This window comes from Rhododendron vialii, chromosome 5a (genome assembly GCF_030253575.1).
Source record: "Rhododendron vialii isolate Sample 1 chromosome 5a, ASM3025357v1".
Classification (NCBI taxonomy): Eukaryota; Viridiplantae; Streptophyta; class Magnoliopsida; order Ericales; family Ericaceae; genus Rhododendron; species Rhododendron vialii.
The window spans coordinates 5947839-5960730 of record NC_080561.1 but is presented as its reverse complement, the minus strand read 5'-3'; the positions used below and the strand labels follow the sequence as shown (position 1 = coordinate 5960730).

General features: G+C 39.6%; 2 protein-coding genes across 3 annotated transcripts; both read right to left on the bottom strand.

Annotated features, from left to right (window-relative positions):
* Window positions 1–163: 163 nt before the first annotated feature.
* Window positions 164–2790, bottom strand: LOC131325553 (uncharacterized). 2 transcript variants are annotated; one of them, XM_058357871.1, is made up of 4 exons: window positions 2635–2790; window positions 863–1338; window positions 600–755; window positions 164–478 (listed from the first exon to the last, which is right to left on the bottom strand). In XM_058357871.1, the coding sequence occupies exons 2-3, from the start codon at window positions 1310–1312 to the stop codon at window positions 603–605; spliced, it is 603 nt and encodes a 200-aa protein (XP_058213854.1). In that variant the 5' UTR covers window positions 1313–1338; window positions 2635–2790; the 3' UTR covers window positions 164–478; window positions 600–602. The 2 variants fall into 2 exon arrangements, with proteins under 2 accessions (XP_058213854.1, XP_058213855.1); XM_058357872.1 differs by having other exon boundaries at window positions 164–421; window positions 601–755; window positions 2635–2788.
* Window positions 2791–4921: 2131 nt separating this feature from the next.
* LOC131325552 (serine/threonine-protein kinase BSK1-like) lies at window positions 4922–9483 on the bottom strand. The gene is made up of 9 exons (XM_058357870.1): window positions 9127–9483; window positions 8626–8761; window positions 7462–7595; window positions 7267–7372; window positions 7033–7118; window positions 6573–6761; window positions 6240–6404; window positions 6040–6153; window positions 4922–5376 (listed from the first exon to the last, which is right to left on the bottom strand). Exons 1-9 carry the CDS (start codon window positions 9448–9450, stop codon window positions 5122–5124), a joined length of 1509 nt encoding a protein of 502 aa, XP_058213853.1. The 5' UTR covers window positions 9451–9483; the 3' UTR covers window positions 4922–5121.
* Between the last annotated feature and the right edge of the window lie 3409 nt (window positions 9484–12892).

Genomic DNA, 12892 nt, shown 5'->3' with positions numbered 1-12892 from the left:
TGGAGCAACCTTGCGCAAGAAGTTACCAAGGTTTGATCACCGGACCAATGAGGTAACCCTAGAAATGCCCAAGCACTTGGGCTAAGGGCTTTGCTAAATGGTAAAAACAGAACACCTGCCTTCAATGAAATAATTGCCCATCGAATTCAAACGCAAGAATCCGTAATCCAAAACACAAGTTTTCAGGGCTTCATTTCATAATAGAGATTGCAAGCATCAGGAAGCAGGGCAGATTTATACAAAGATCAGTAAAACATCCAGTACAAGGGTACTAAACCATGATTATATTCACAGCTCCACTACAAGGTCAGAAACCCAAAGACACCCAGAGCCAAAAGGACAGATCATGAGAGACACCGCAGATGATCCCAGCAACAAAACCCAAAATTTTCGTTTTCCAAAAGAGCTGGATCCATTACACCGGCACAGAACATGCGAAAAATGAGTTGACTTGCAAAAATATGGGGAACCAGAGAAGCTGAAAGAAATGAAAATTTTTTAGGGGAGGAATTAAAAGGGGCACTGATGAACTTATATTGATGTACAAAATTACTTCCAAGTTCTGAAGAAAACAAACCAATTCAAATGTATCGACATACCTCTCAAGCATTAAATTCGTTGATGCCATAACAATGACCCAACCTTTTTGCGGTGCCATCCTTGAGGACTTTTTCTATCAGCTCATACTTCTTATAATTTGCCTCAAGGGTCTCTGCCTGTTGCTTTGCAAGATACTCTTCCTCTTCCAGTTGATACTGTGGGGGAAATAGAAGTAAGAAGTAAAAACAACTACTTGAACTTTGAAGAAGTATGCATCATAAACCAGCTGCATTGGATGATAAAGGAAGGAACCTCAATTCACCTGATGCAAGAATGAGGCTTCAGCTGCATGTCTCCTTGTCAACTCCTTAAGCTTCTTCGCAATGGTGAAATCAGGGTTCTGTGGCTCTAACCACTGGCAAGTGATCTTCGTCCCAGGCTTTTGCGGGCGATCCTCGAACATCTCCATTTCAGCAGCACATACCCTAACAGGCCTCGGCATCCCAAAAACCATGAAGGGTTGATTACTCATTGCCTGTACAAGTTCTTTGGCCAGCTCTGGAGAGTCCATCTCCACCAATGCACAGCGTGGCATGTTACTTTCTTCTGCATAGTTTGGAACAAACTCAACTTTGCAGACATTCCCAAATTGATCGAATGCTGATTTTAAAATACTTTCGTTGACTTGAGGCGAAAGGTTGTCAACGTAAACAGTCCGCCTCACCCTCTCTTCAAATGCTGCATAATCTGCTTTCGCTTTCACTGAATCCATGACAAAGTGACAATTTCAAATCTTTCCTGTGGAACAAGTCAGAGACATGTGTATCAAACTATCAGTACAACCTACTTCACAAAACAAAGAACGTAGCTCAACTCCTTTACAGTCCTTCCATTGAAAAAAAAGATGACCCACTTCTAGGTTATGATTTCGAAATTGAAATGGAATCAAATTCTTGAACCTTACTATCAAAATTGGGTCTACTAACCAATCTCTCCCGTACATACAAGTATATGTATTATCCCGCACTTGTTTCTCAGAAAAAAAATAACAGAAAAAACAGAGGAGGAAGAATACATCCCGCACTAGGAGATGCATACAAAACTCTTAAACTGTTGCACTGCCTCAAAGCCACAACACATAAATGAGCCATGACTCCTGGCCATACAACTTACACTTCAAATGACATTACAAGTTACAATTTAACATTCCCATCATCACCACAACAGCCAAACAGATAAAGAAAAAATGAGAGCAGAAATTCTGCATAGAATAGATGTGTTTGTACTTAATAACATTCTCCAAAGTACTCATACTGCCGCATTTAGAAGAGCAAAAACCAAGAGTATCGACATCAACATCTAAAAAAAGACAGTCGCAAAGTCATATTCCTGAAATACAATGCTGCTATGGTGACCTAATAGCTGAGGAGAAGGCAACTAGTGAAGAATGTAAACAACATATGGGTGCAAAGGCAAGACTTCGATTTATTTCTGAAAATCTGGTGTCGAGCAAGATAACATCTTCTTCATTGAAATGGTAAATTCAATTAGAGTAGAAGCAATACCGTAAACAATTTTACCTTCTTGCCAGTCCCATTAAACAAAAGAAGTGCTAAGTTTGACTATTCGTTCAATCAAAAAAAAAAAAAAAACCCGGTCTTAAGTCGAGAAAAGGTGCCTAAAAGGGCGTGTTCATCTTGCATTATTTCTATTGATTCTCAATTGATATCTGTCTCCAGCATTTGGTGCGATTGCTATTCCTCAATAGGTCTAATTTGATTCACACAAACAGTTGGAAGTCCATCACGCTAAATGAAGCCAATGCATAAATTTTTAAAGCATCTTGGAGCTGTATATTCAGAAGCAGATGCAAAATCCCAAGAGCTTTCTGCGAAGCTTGTTGAAGGTTAGAGTTCGGTCTTTTCCTGTCTACCTTTTGTAGATGTGTAGATAATTATTCTCTAGTTGCAGGAAGTGTAATACGATTTTTGGCTACCAATTTCGGGATCTAATTACCAAAATTGCAACAGAAACACGGGATCTAATTGCCGTTATTGTATGTATATACCCAGAGAGAGAGAGAGAGAACGATACCTTGAAGAGAGGAGGAGAAGGAGTGGCGGTGGTGGCTATGGCGGAGGTGGTGGCTATGGCGGGCTGGATGGTGGAGAGGGCGACAGAGACAGAGACAGAGGAGTGGCGGTGGGTTGGAGTTGAGTGGGTTCTGTGAAGGAAGTGGATGTCGATTGTTTTAGGGTTTGAGTTTGATTTGGGTGGGTTTTATAGTTTTAGGAGAATAGGGATATAATGGGAAGATTTGGAGAAATTAATGGATTATGGGGAGAAAATTTTAATTTTAAAATATTGGGAATGGATTATGCGAAGGAAGGAAGTAGACTAACGGAGGCTCTTCGGCCTGCGTCAGATGGGCTGGCTCCCACATCGAGAGTTTGGATTTGTGTGTGTGTGTTTAAAGGGTTCACTCTACCTCTCCCTAGTCAGCAATTGCCTAGGTGAGTTTGTTAGGTGAAATTACCTTCTTGCCTTCCCTCAAAAAAAGACTAATGAAGAAAATAAAGGGTTGCGAATAGCCGCGCCCTAAAAATAGTAGTATTATTTTTCATAACCTTTTAAATACACCCCGCTCTCAATTTTCCTTTTTACACCGTTTCCAAGGATTCAATCTTAACTCAACCTTCGGTCTTCAGTCAACTATATCCCAAGAAAATGTTAAATAGATTAGTTATGCTCTACTTTGAAAAAGAAAGGGTGGCTAAACTTGATTACGAGAGCGTAATTGATACTTTTGCTGCGAAAAATGCAAGAAGAGTGCTGTTTAAGTAATACATTTCGAATGAAGGGAATAATTATCTAGCTTTTTGTTATTCTGGTTCTGATATTTTTGCTGCGAAAAATGCAAGAAGAGTGATGTTTAAGTAATACATTTCGAATGAAGGGAATAATTATCTAGCTTTTTGTTATTCTGGTTCTGAATACTTGTAGCATTTTGTTTAAATCATTTTTAAAATTATTTGTGAGTTATATAAAGGGCCTCATTTGAAAAAGTCCGCATTGGGCCCCAGAAAACTCAAAGCAAGCCCTATATTTGTTTGATCGTTTATTTTGTAAGTCTCGATGTGCACGTCGTCCATGCAAAAAAATAAGGTTGATCGGACATCGGTATCCATTAAAACGAACCATGTTTGTCGAAAGAGGAGTAAATGTCCTCTGTGAATCCATCCATTGCTCTCAAAACAAATATGATTCGGCCAAACCTTTACAAATGTCCGATGAGGTTGATTTATAGCACAGATGATTTACAAAGAGATCAAAAAAAAAGGCTCGAATAGTCAAAATGGGACCGTGATGGGTTGCATTTTGTGTCACATAATGGATCGTCAATTTAGAGTATCCTTGCTCCTTGAGAGCATGTACACCAAACTAGGTATACATGCATTTAAGCTACTTTACCTAGTCAAAACATGAAAGTGGACCATGCACCAGATTCGGTAAAGACCTCGGTAGAGTTGCTCCAGCTCCCGTACCTCGGTAACTTTAGCCATTGACTGTTCACTAGCAATTGATTATTTTACTATTTTTTGGGTCAGACAGCTCCTCTCTCTCTCTTCTTTTGCATTAATTTTATGATATTTAATAAATAAAGAGAATATGGTAGAGAGATTGGTGTAGGGTGGATAGGTAAAATTCGTTTTGTACCTTTTTTACTAGGTATTTTGGCTCTCATTGGTGTACATGCTCTAATTCCCTGCAACTAGTTGTAGTTGGTTTATCCTTGAGTATGAATTGTCTCATGTGATGCAAAATGTAACGTACCACAGTCTTACAAGATGATTCAATCCATTTATTTTGTTGGCCTCGATGTTTTCATTTCCTCGCGAAAAAACATTAGTATCCACCAGAAGTAAGCATAATTGTCACAAGAGAAATTGATACTCACTGTTTAACTACCTATTTCTCTTATGACCAATACAACGCAACTCAATGAGCTCTTAGCTCAGTTGGTATGCCTCCCTCAGTGGAGGCATGGTTTGAACCCCGCGAAGGGCAACTTGGGATTCAGGGCTATGAACAACCTCTGAACCCCCTTATGGATTGACATACTAACACTCCACTAACCCCCACTGATATATGCAATATTAGCAAATAAAAAAAATACCGTGCAACTAGTGATGGTTTATCCCGTAGTATGGATGCTCTCACGTAATGATTCTCTTTTGTGACTCTCATGCGAGGTAAAATGGAACCAACCACGGTCCTACTTGACAATCCTCACATGAGAGGATATCACATAAGAGGATTTTGATTCATCCATCTTAAGACAATGCAGATGTGTGTACTTTGTCAATAGAATGAAGAAAAGTGGTGCAATAAGAAGCTTGTATTAATGTGATCAAAACCACCTGTTGCTATAATATACACTTGCAATTGAGAAGACAAAAAAAAACTCCAATTCCCTACTCAGATTGTGCAAACTGGATTAGGCGTTGAGCGAAAAATAGATGTGTGGTGAATCTCTTTATTCATCACAATCCAATTCTTTCTTCTCCAGAGTACTCATTTTCATGATCCTCTCCCACCCTTTTGCCTCTTCTCTTCAAGTCCAGCAGCTTCATTCAACATATCAGCGGCGTCCTGGTGCATGTCCAGCTTCGCAAGGGCAACCGATTGCATGTAAAAGGCGACTGGCCAATCTGGGCTGATGTTTTGTGCTTGCATTGCGTCTCTAAGAGCAGCATCGGGTTGATCACAAAGGAGATAACATAGGCTTCGCCGTGCGTGAACTGTTGGGGAGACCATGGTTCCCACATTGATAAACTGCACACCCAACCACACAAAAGGAACCAAAGAGAACATCAAATCCCAACTATTACCACCTTTTGTTGATTCAGCTTGTACTTTCAACAAAATTGAAAAAGCAGAAGTCTCTTGCTGATGCACCAATTTCTGATCTACTGGAAGACAGAGCGAAGAGACAAACTAAAACCCATAATGTGCTACACAAATGAAGGGAGCTTTTCTTTTGGGTACTATAGATCTGTCTTATGCTTAGGAAAGTTTTCTTCCATCCTTGTTAATCTTTTTCAGATTTGCTTTTAGTACGGTAAGGTTCTATGTCCCCCCTCAGTATCGTTACTCCCTCTTTCCATTACTAAAAATTCCTTGTGGCGGGAGGTTTTAGCCTTTTAGGGGGAGAAAAAGGAGTTTAATTTATAAATCCCCTCAACAGCAGTAGAGAAATATGACTACGATAGGGACAGAAGGCCCATTGCCATGAAAGATAAGAAAAAGAACGACAAAGGAAATTTTCTGCAGCAAACTTAACCATAAAAGAACACCGAAGAGGGAATAACAGTGTCCAGAAATTATGAGCTCAAGTTTTCTGGCAAAAAGTGGGTTGACCCTAAATCTTAAACATCTCACGGCCCTTTCCCAGCATAATGATGTATATTCTTCGACAGAAGTTCCATGAATCCGTACCTGAGAATAGTTATCAATGGCAGTTCTAAAATCCTTGTCACGAAAGGCAGAGTCCCCACGTTTTCTTGCATCCAGCATCTCTTTCATCTGTTGGGTCCACTCTTGGAAAGACAACTGAACCAAGCAACCACTGCATAAACCTTATATCATAGAACCAAAAAAGTGAATGGAGATATGGGCCCTCTTGTACAAGTCAGTACCTCATTAGTTCCTTCATCGTCCCGATAATGCATCTTAACCAAGATTTCATGGATTGCGGTGAGGTCCATCCGCGAGCATGCATCCCCCATTGGTGAAAGAGGGCGTTGAGGGGTTGGCGGGGCTTCCACTTGCTTTGAAATCCCAAGCATGATATGAGAAGGAACCTGATAAATAGAACCACCATGATCAGATTGATGTAGCAGTGATCGATTGACAGATTGACAAACTGACGACCTCAGCAGATTGGGAATGTCACAAAAAGATATGAAACTAGAATAGTATAGTAATAATGTGCTAAGTTCAACATTGATCATATTTAATTATTTACTCACATCAGATTTCGTTTGCAGTGGATCAAGAGACGCAGCAAGGCCCTTGATACTAGGCCGCTCTCTAGGTTCATTTTGCAAACATTGTGAGGCGAGACCAATCACCTCTGTCGCTTCTTCTGCGGAAAATTTGCCCTCCAAGTGTGAATCCATTAAGAGAACAATGTTCTTGGCGCGTAGCATATCAAGAGCCTACATAAGTAAATGGTACATGAAATTAATAGTCAAACTTGTATCTTGTTTCAACATAGACAAAATACAAATCGATGGTATTGTCATTATAGTTGGAGTGCAATAGCAAACACATAATCATCAAGACTCTCCGTCTGAGTAGGGAAGCGGGAGCGCACTTCAGATATGGTTCCCAAATAGAGCACATTAAGGTTCCAACAATACCCAAAATATTTTTTATGACAAATGTCCTATGAACACAGAATGCACTCAAAAGATAAAAGCAACTTACATGACTCGGAGGGATGTGCTTTCCACTAAGCAGATCCAAAAGGACAGTGCCAAAGCTATATATAACACTTTCAGGAGTGACCCTTCCTACAATGCACCATAAGTAATTCTGGTAGGCATAAGACAGCACCACAGACGAAAGGCTAGCCATAGACTCATAGTAATAACACTTTTTAACCCTTCAATTGGTTGGGGTTAAATATGAAGAAAAACTGAATGCAGAGAAGAAAAATACCAGTTCGTAGATACTCTGGAGGTGTGTAGGCAAGATTTGTGCTATAGCTTTTCCCATCCCTACTATTCTTCATCAAGCCAAAACATGAAAGCCGTGGATCACCATCCTGCAATGTCCACCTAAATATAAGATCACACACATATGCAAAACTGAGAATAGAAACTCACAATGTATTAGGAGATAAATATACAATACCTCGTCAAAAAGAACCCTGTAAGCATTCAGGTCATGGTACAATGGAAGACCTTCGGAGCTGCAATAGTCTAAGGCTTCAGCTATATTAAGTGCTACTCTCAAACGCATTGCCCATTCAATAGTCTGCTTATCCCCTAAAAGAAGAAACAAGTACCACAATTTAATCGAACAAAATTGGAAGCGCCTCCACTATACTTTCTAAAACTTCTTACTGGATCAGAAGACGGAGATCAGTAGATCTTATTGAATTGGAAGGAAAAGTAGAACTGCAAAATCAAATACCCATACTTCCAAAGTTTCTTTTATACAATGCGTGGAGCAAATAATTGACTGCATTTCCAAACCAAGTGAAACTATTCTAGCCAAAATCAGGTGCAAATGAATATGACATACATTTGTTAGACACATCCTATCCGCCAAACCACTGAAGACAACAGAATTAAACCTTACACAAGCAGTATCCGCGCTGAACTGCACCTAAAATTTAAAATAAAATTGGATCTTCAACACATTCATCCCTTAGGACAACTCATCCGTGTCTTTCTAAGTACACGAAACCTAACATAAAGCAGAAGGGACTAAACTTGAACAATTAATCCTTTCATGGGCATGGGTTCAATTTTATTTCATTCAAAGGCATATGTTTTAATATGAGTGCATATTCGTCAAAGGTAAAAACTTCCAAAATCTCCAATTTAGACATTGACCACAACAGGCTACCTAAAAAGTATGGAGTAGATAATTTAAGCAATCAAATGGATGAAGATAAATTTGCAAAACAATGGGAACCTAATCTCATCAAATACTTATGAGTAACGAAGATCCATAAAACCACTGAAGACAAATGAGTGAAATGACCATATAACATATACAAAAATCAGCCAATTTTGCCGGTCCAAAAGGACCGATGATGCAGTCTTCCTCAGTAGACATAGCCTAAAACTAGGCAGAAGGTAATAAACTCAAAATTCCATTGATTGCGTACATAATGCTAGCTCCTATTAAAATGCCTATAAAACTAGGCAACTCCAATTTAGACATTTGCCACAGCAGCCTAGCTCAATATTCAGGTAATTTACCATTCTAAAAGAACCAGGCTAATATCCGAAAAGATTAATTACCCAACTACAAAATCCCAAGGGCAATAAACCAGTATATACATACAGTGAAATAGATGCTTAGCAAGAGTGTCATTGGGCATGTACTCAGCCACAAGCAACCTCTCATCTCCATCACAGCAGTACCCAATCAAATTCGCAAGCCTCCGATGCCGCAGCTTCCCAACACCCCATGCCTCTTCCTAAAATACCCATCAAAAGTAATCCACAAAAACACTTCAAAACAACATCAAGATTTGATTTAAACCACCATAACCTAGAAGCAATAACATCATTATTACCCATCAAAAGTAATTAACAAATTCACTCCAAAACAACATCAGATTTGAATAAACAATCATAAGTCATAACCTAGAAGAAATAACATGATATACCCATCAAAAGTAATGCACAAATGCACTTCAATAAAACATCAAGATTTGACTAAACAAACATAACCCAGAAGAAAAAACATGATATAACCATCAAAAGTAATGCACAAATACACTCCAATACAACATCAAGCTTTGACTAAACGAACATAACCCAGTAGAAACAACACGATTACCGCGAATTGCTTGGGATCAGGCCAGGCCAATTTGGTGAACTTCTTGACGGCGATCCAACGGCGGCTCTGCAGGCGGCCCTTGTAGACAAGATTGGGGGCTCTTTCGCCGCTTTCAGATACGATGTAGTCCGGGCTGAAGTTGTTGGTGGCTGCCTTGAGGTCAGATAGAGAGAATTCAGAGAAGGAAGGGACTCCCCCAGCTGCAGTGGTGGCGGCGGAGGAAAGTGGGTGGGTGTTCAACGGTGGGTTTAGGCCCTGCTGCTGCTGCTGGGGTTGATGCTCCTGTTCTGGGTGTGTCCCTAACGCCGATTCACAGCAGCCCATGTAGAGAGAGAGAGAGAGAGAGAGAGAGAGAGAGAGAGAGAGAAGGGTAGTAAAGAAATGGGTATCTTTCCTGCTTTGATCTTGGTTCTTCGTTCTTTCTTTCTTTCTTTCACTGTCTCTTCTTCACTCCAAAAGAGTTATTTTTTCACAGTGATTCTTTGGGGGCAATCTCTAGTTGTACATAAACTGATATCAAAAAAATCAAGAAAATGACACACACACACACACTCAGAGAGAGAGAGAGAGAGAGAGAGAGAAGGGTACTTGAGCAGAGAGAGGGTTATCTCTCTTCTTTCTTGATTTGATCTTGGCTCTTTCTTTCTTTCACTGTCTCTTCAACACTGCAAAGAGTATTTTTTCACAGTGGTTCATTGGGGGCACATTACGCACAGTTTATATGAGGCTCTTGGGATTGGTCCAGTTCTAGTGGTTGATAAACAAAGCATAATTAAAATCAGTTCTAGTGGTTGATAAACAAAGCATAATTAAAATCTAATCTAATATTAAGTTGGTTTAAAGAAGGAGCATCTTGAGCTTTGGGATATTTTAATGTGTAGCATTTTCGTGATAATCAGTATGGAAGTTTCCATTGACCTCAACCTGGGAGACGTTGAAGTCATCAGAATCTTTCATTTTCTTTACTGTGTTTGAACTTTGAAGCTAAACGGTAGATATATTTGTCAATTGATAGGCTTTTAAAAACTGGTTGAAGGAGTATGCTAATATTTATGGATTTAGACAAGGCAATTTCTAACATGTATTTTAATCGAGAAGGTATGTGTAGTGAGAGTTGAACTCCCGACCTCGTAGATGAAGGAGCTCTATGATGGAGCAAGTTTGATCATGTGAGTTATGCCTCAACATATACATATTTATTTGTGCGCGTAACACACGCATGCATCAGATAAAAGAACTCTAAATGTTTGAATCACGTGAAATGTCATGTACATTTCTAAAACGGTGACAACCATAACGGATGTTAGCTCAGTTCGTAGGAATATGTTTTTATAAATTCTACCCTTAGTGAGACTTGAACTCTAATTAAATGCATGGAAGCATAAGATGTCTACCGATTTATTACCACGTCAATTGCGCAAGGCTTTCTAATTACCGGTCGTTAATTTTAAAATCTCGTAATTAATCGAAGTACGCACGAGCTATAATTATTATATTCGGATTCGAAACCGTAATCATAGGATCTGACGTGGCATGATGTGGGCCTGAACCAAAACCCACATGGAGACAGTTCTTTTTTCGATTTTTTTTTTGTACATCTGGGAAAACGCCCACATGGAGACAGTTCAGGGAATGGATTCTCGTTGCTTTTTTGCATGTCATTAAAATACGAATTTAAAAGGCTTATGGATACAGTGATAGACACGTCTCTCTCGAGTGTGCACCAAAAGCATGAAAAGGAGTAGCTAATGTCTTATGACATGAAAACGTCTCTCTCCGATGTAATATTCATCTCTTATTCATCGTTCTACCTTATTCCCTCAATGTGTGTTCCGGCCGACAAAAGAGGTGCGAGCCCAACGCCGTGCATAATAATCTTTCTTTTCAAAAATAAAGGATCGTCTCCACCTCCTTGGCGGTAGAAGAGTCGGCAAAGTAACTGGACTTACGTAATTGCTCTTTTTTATACAGTAGTTTGAATTTGCTTACGGTAATAGTCCTTCATTAGTCTTTTAGGAATCCGTTATGGGAGTTTGGACTTCGTACAGGGGCAGAGCCAACATGTACCATTTACAGAATTAAACACTTATTTCAAATGGGCGAATAGCAAATTGCTAGTATTTTTTTTTAGAGTAATGCTATTGGTACCGCGGTACCGTAGGGAAAATACACCGATAGCCACCGGACGGCCGATCCGAGCCGTCCAAAAATTTTAAAAAACAAAACCGAGTGGGCCTTCGCGAGAATCAATAGCATCCGAGGTGCGTAGGGTACTTGATCCGAGCACCCCTTTTTCGTGTATATACCCTACACACCTCGGATGCCATTGATTCTCGCGAAAGCCCACTCGGTTTTGTTTTTTAAAATTTTTGGACGGCTCGGATCGGCCATCCGGTGGCCGGAGACGGCCTTCCGATGGCCGTCGGTGCATTTTCCCTACGGGTACCGTCGGTACCAATAGGATTTTCGTTTTTTTTATCCTTTGTGCTTATGTTTTGAATCTTTTGAATATATCAGACCACAGCTATTGTGCATATTAAAGAATACTTATAATTTTGTGCTCAGTATTTCTTCGTTAAATTTCACAGTGAATTTTTTTAGTTTATTGAAAAAATGGTTTCCCCATCTTGAACGAACTCCTACCTCCGCCACTCACTTCGTTTGTGTAATGTGGAAAGTCCGAAAGGTTACAAGGTCCGTCTGGTAAAGGAAAACGAAAGCTTCCGGAACTGAGCATTGAGAGGACCATCCGGAGAGCAGTGACCAGTGACCACTATCTGGACGGGACATGCTAAAACTGCCCAAAATCTGAAAATCGAGCCAAACTTCCGCATATGTTCGTGCTCGCAAGAGAGAATTATTTCGGCCGCCCTCTTTTCAACTCTTTTTAAGTTCGAAAAGGAAAAAAAAAAAGAGAAAATCTTCTTTACGAAGGTGTTGTAAACAAGTGTTACAGCATCCAAAGTACTTTGGACGGTCAAGATGTTAATGAAATTTTTCCAAAAAAGAGTTATTTGTGGCCAGTTATAATTAAAAATGAATCTGAGTTATTGATTGCGTGAATAGATAGCTGAGATTGCGTCACTCCGTGAACAAATCTGTTCACAGAGCCTCCGTGAAAAGACTATCTCAAAAGAAAAAGTCATCTGCAACACGCTATCATCTTTGGAAGCCTTGGAAGTATGTGGAAGATAGTCGCAAAACCCTCCTTGCAAATATGCAAACATCATCAAAAATGGAAGTTAGACAGTGACAATGAACACTTGAAAACACATTGATGGCATCTGATTGTGATGAATCTCTAAAACTAGTATAGGAGACAAAATTAAAGATATATCTTGTAACTCACGTTAACGATTGCAATCAGGTCCCGTTCCGCTAAAGTTTTTATTTTTATTCGTTTTACTAGACAGGTCATTCGCTCATAATACATCACCTTTAATTTAAAGGTCGCACGGCTCACGTTAGCTAGAAATTATTGGGTTCTCTAGGACACTACCCGGTCCCTTTCACAACACATTCTCTATGACTTAGAACTAAAGTTTACCGGTTCGACATGAATGTATATGGTATTGGAGAGTGTTCATACATCATGTGACGATAGTGTTCCAAGACCACTAAATAATTACTCCGTGATGCTACTGGAAAAGGGATAAGATGAGGTTAGGCTGATGTGCAGGTGACAAGGATGACGTTTCTTTCTTTCTTTCTTTTTTTGGTACTTCGGAATAACAGAAAAAAGAAAGTTTAGAGATCAGAAATTAGA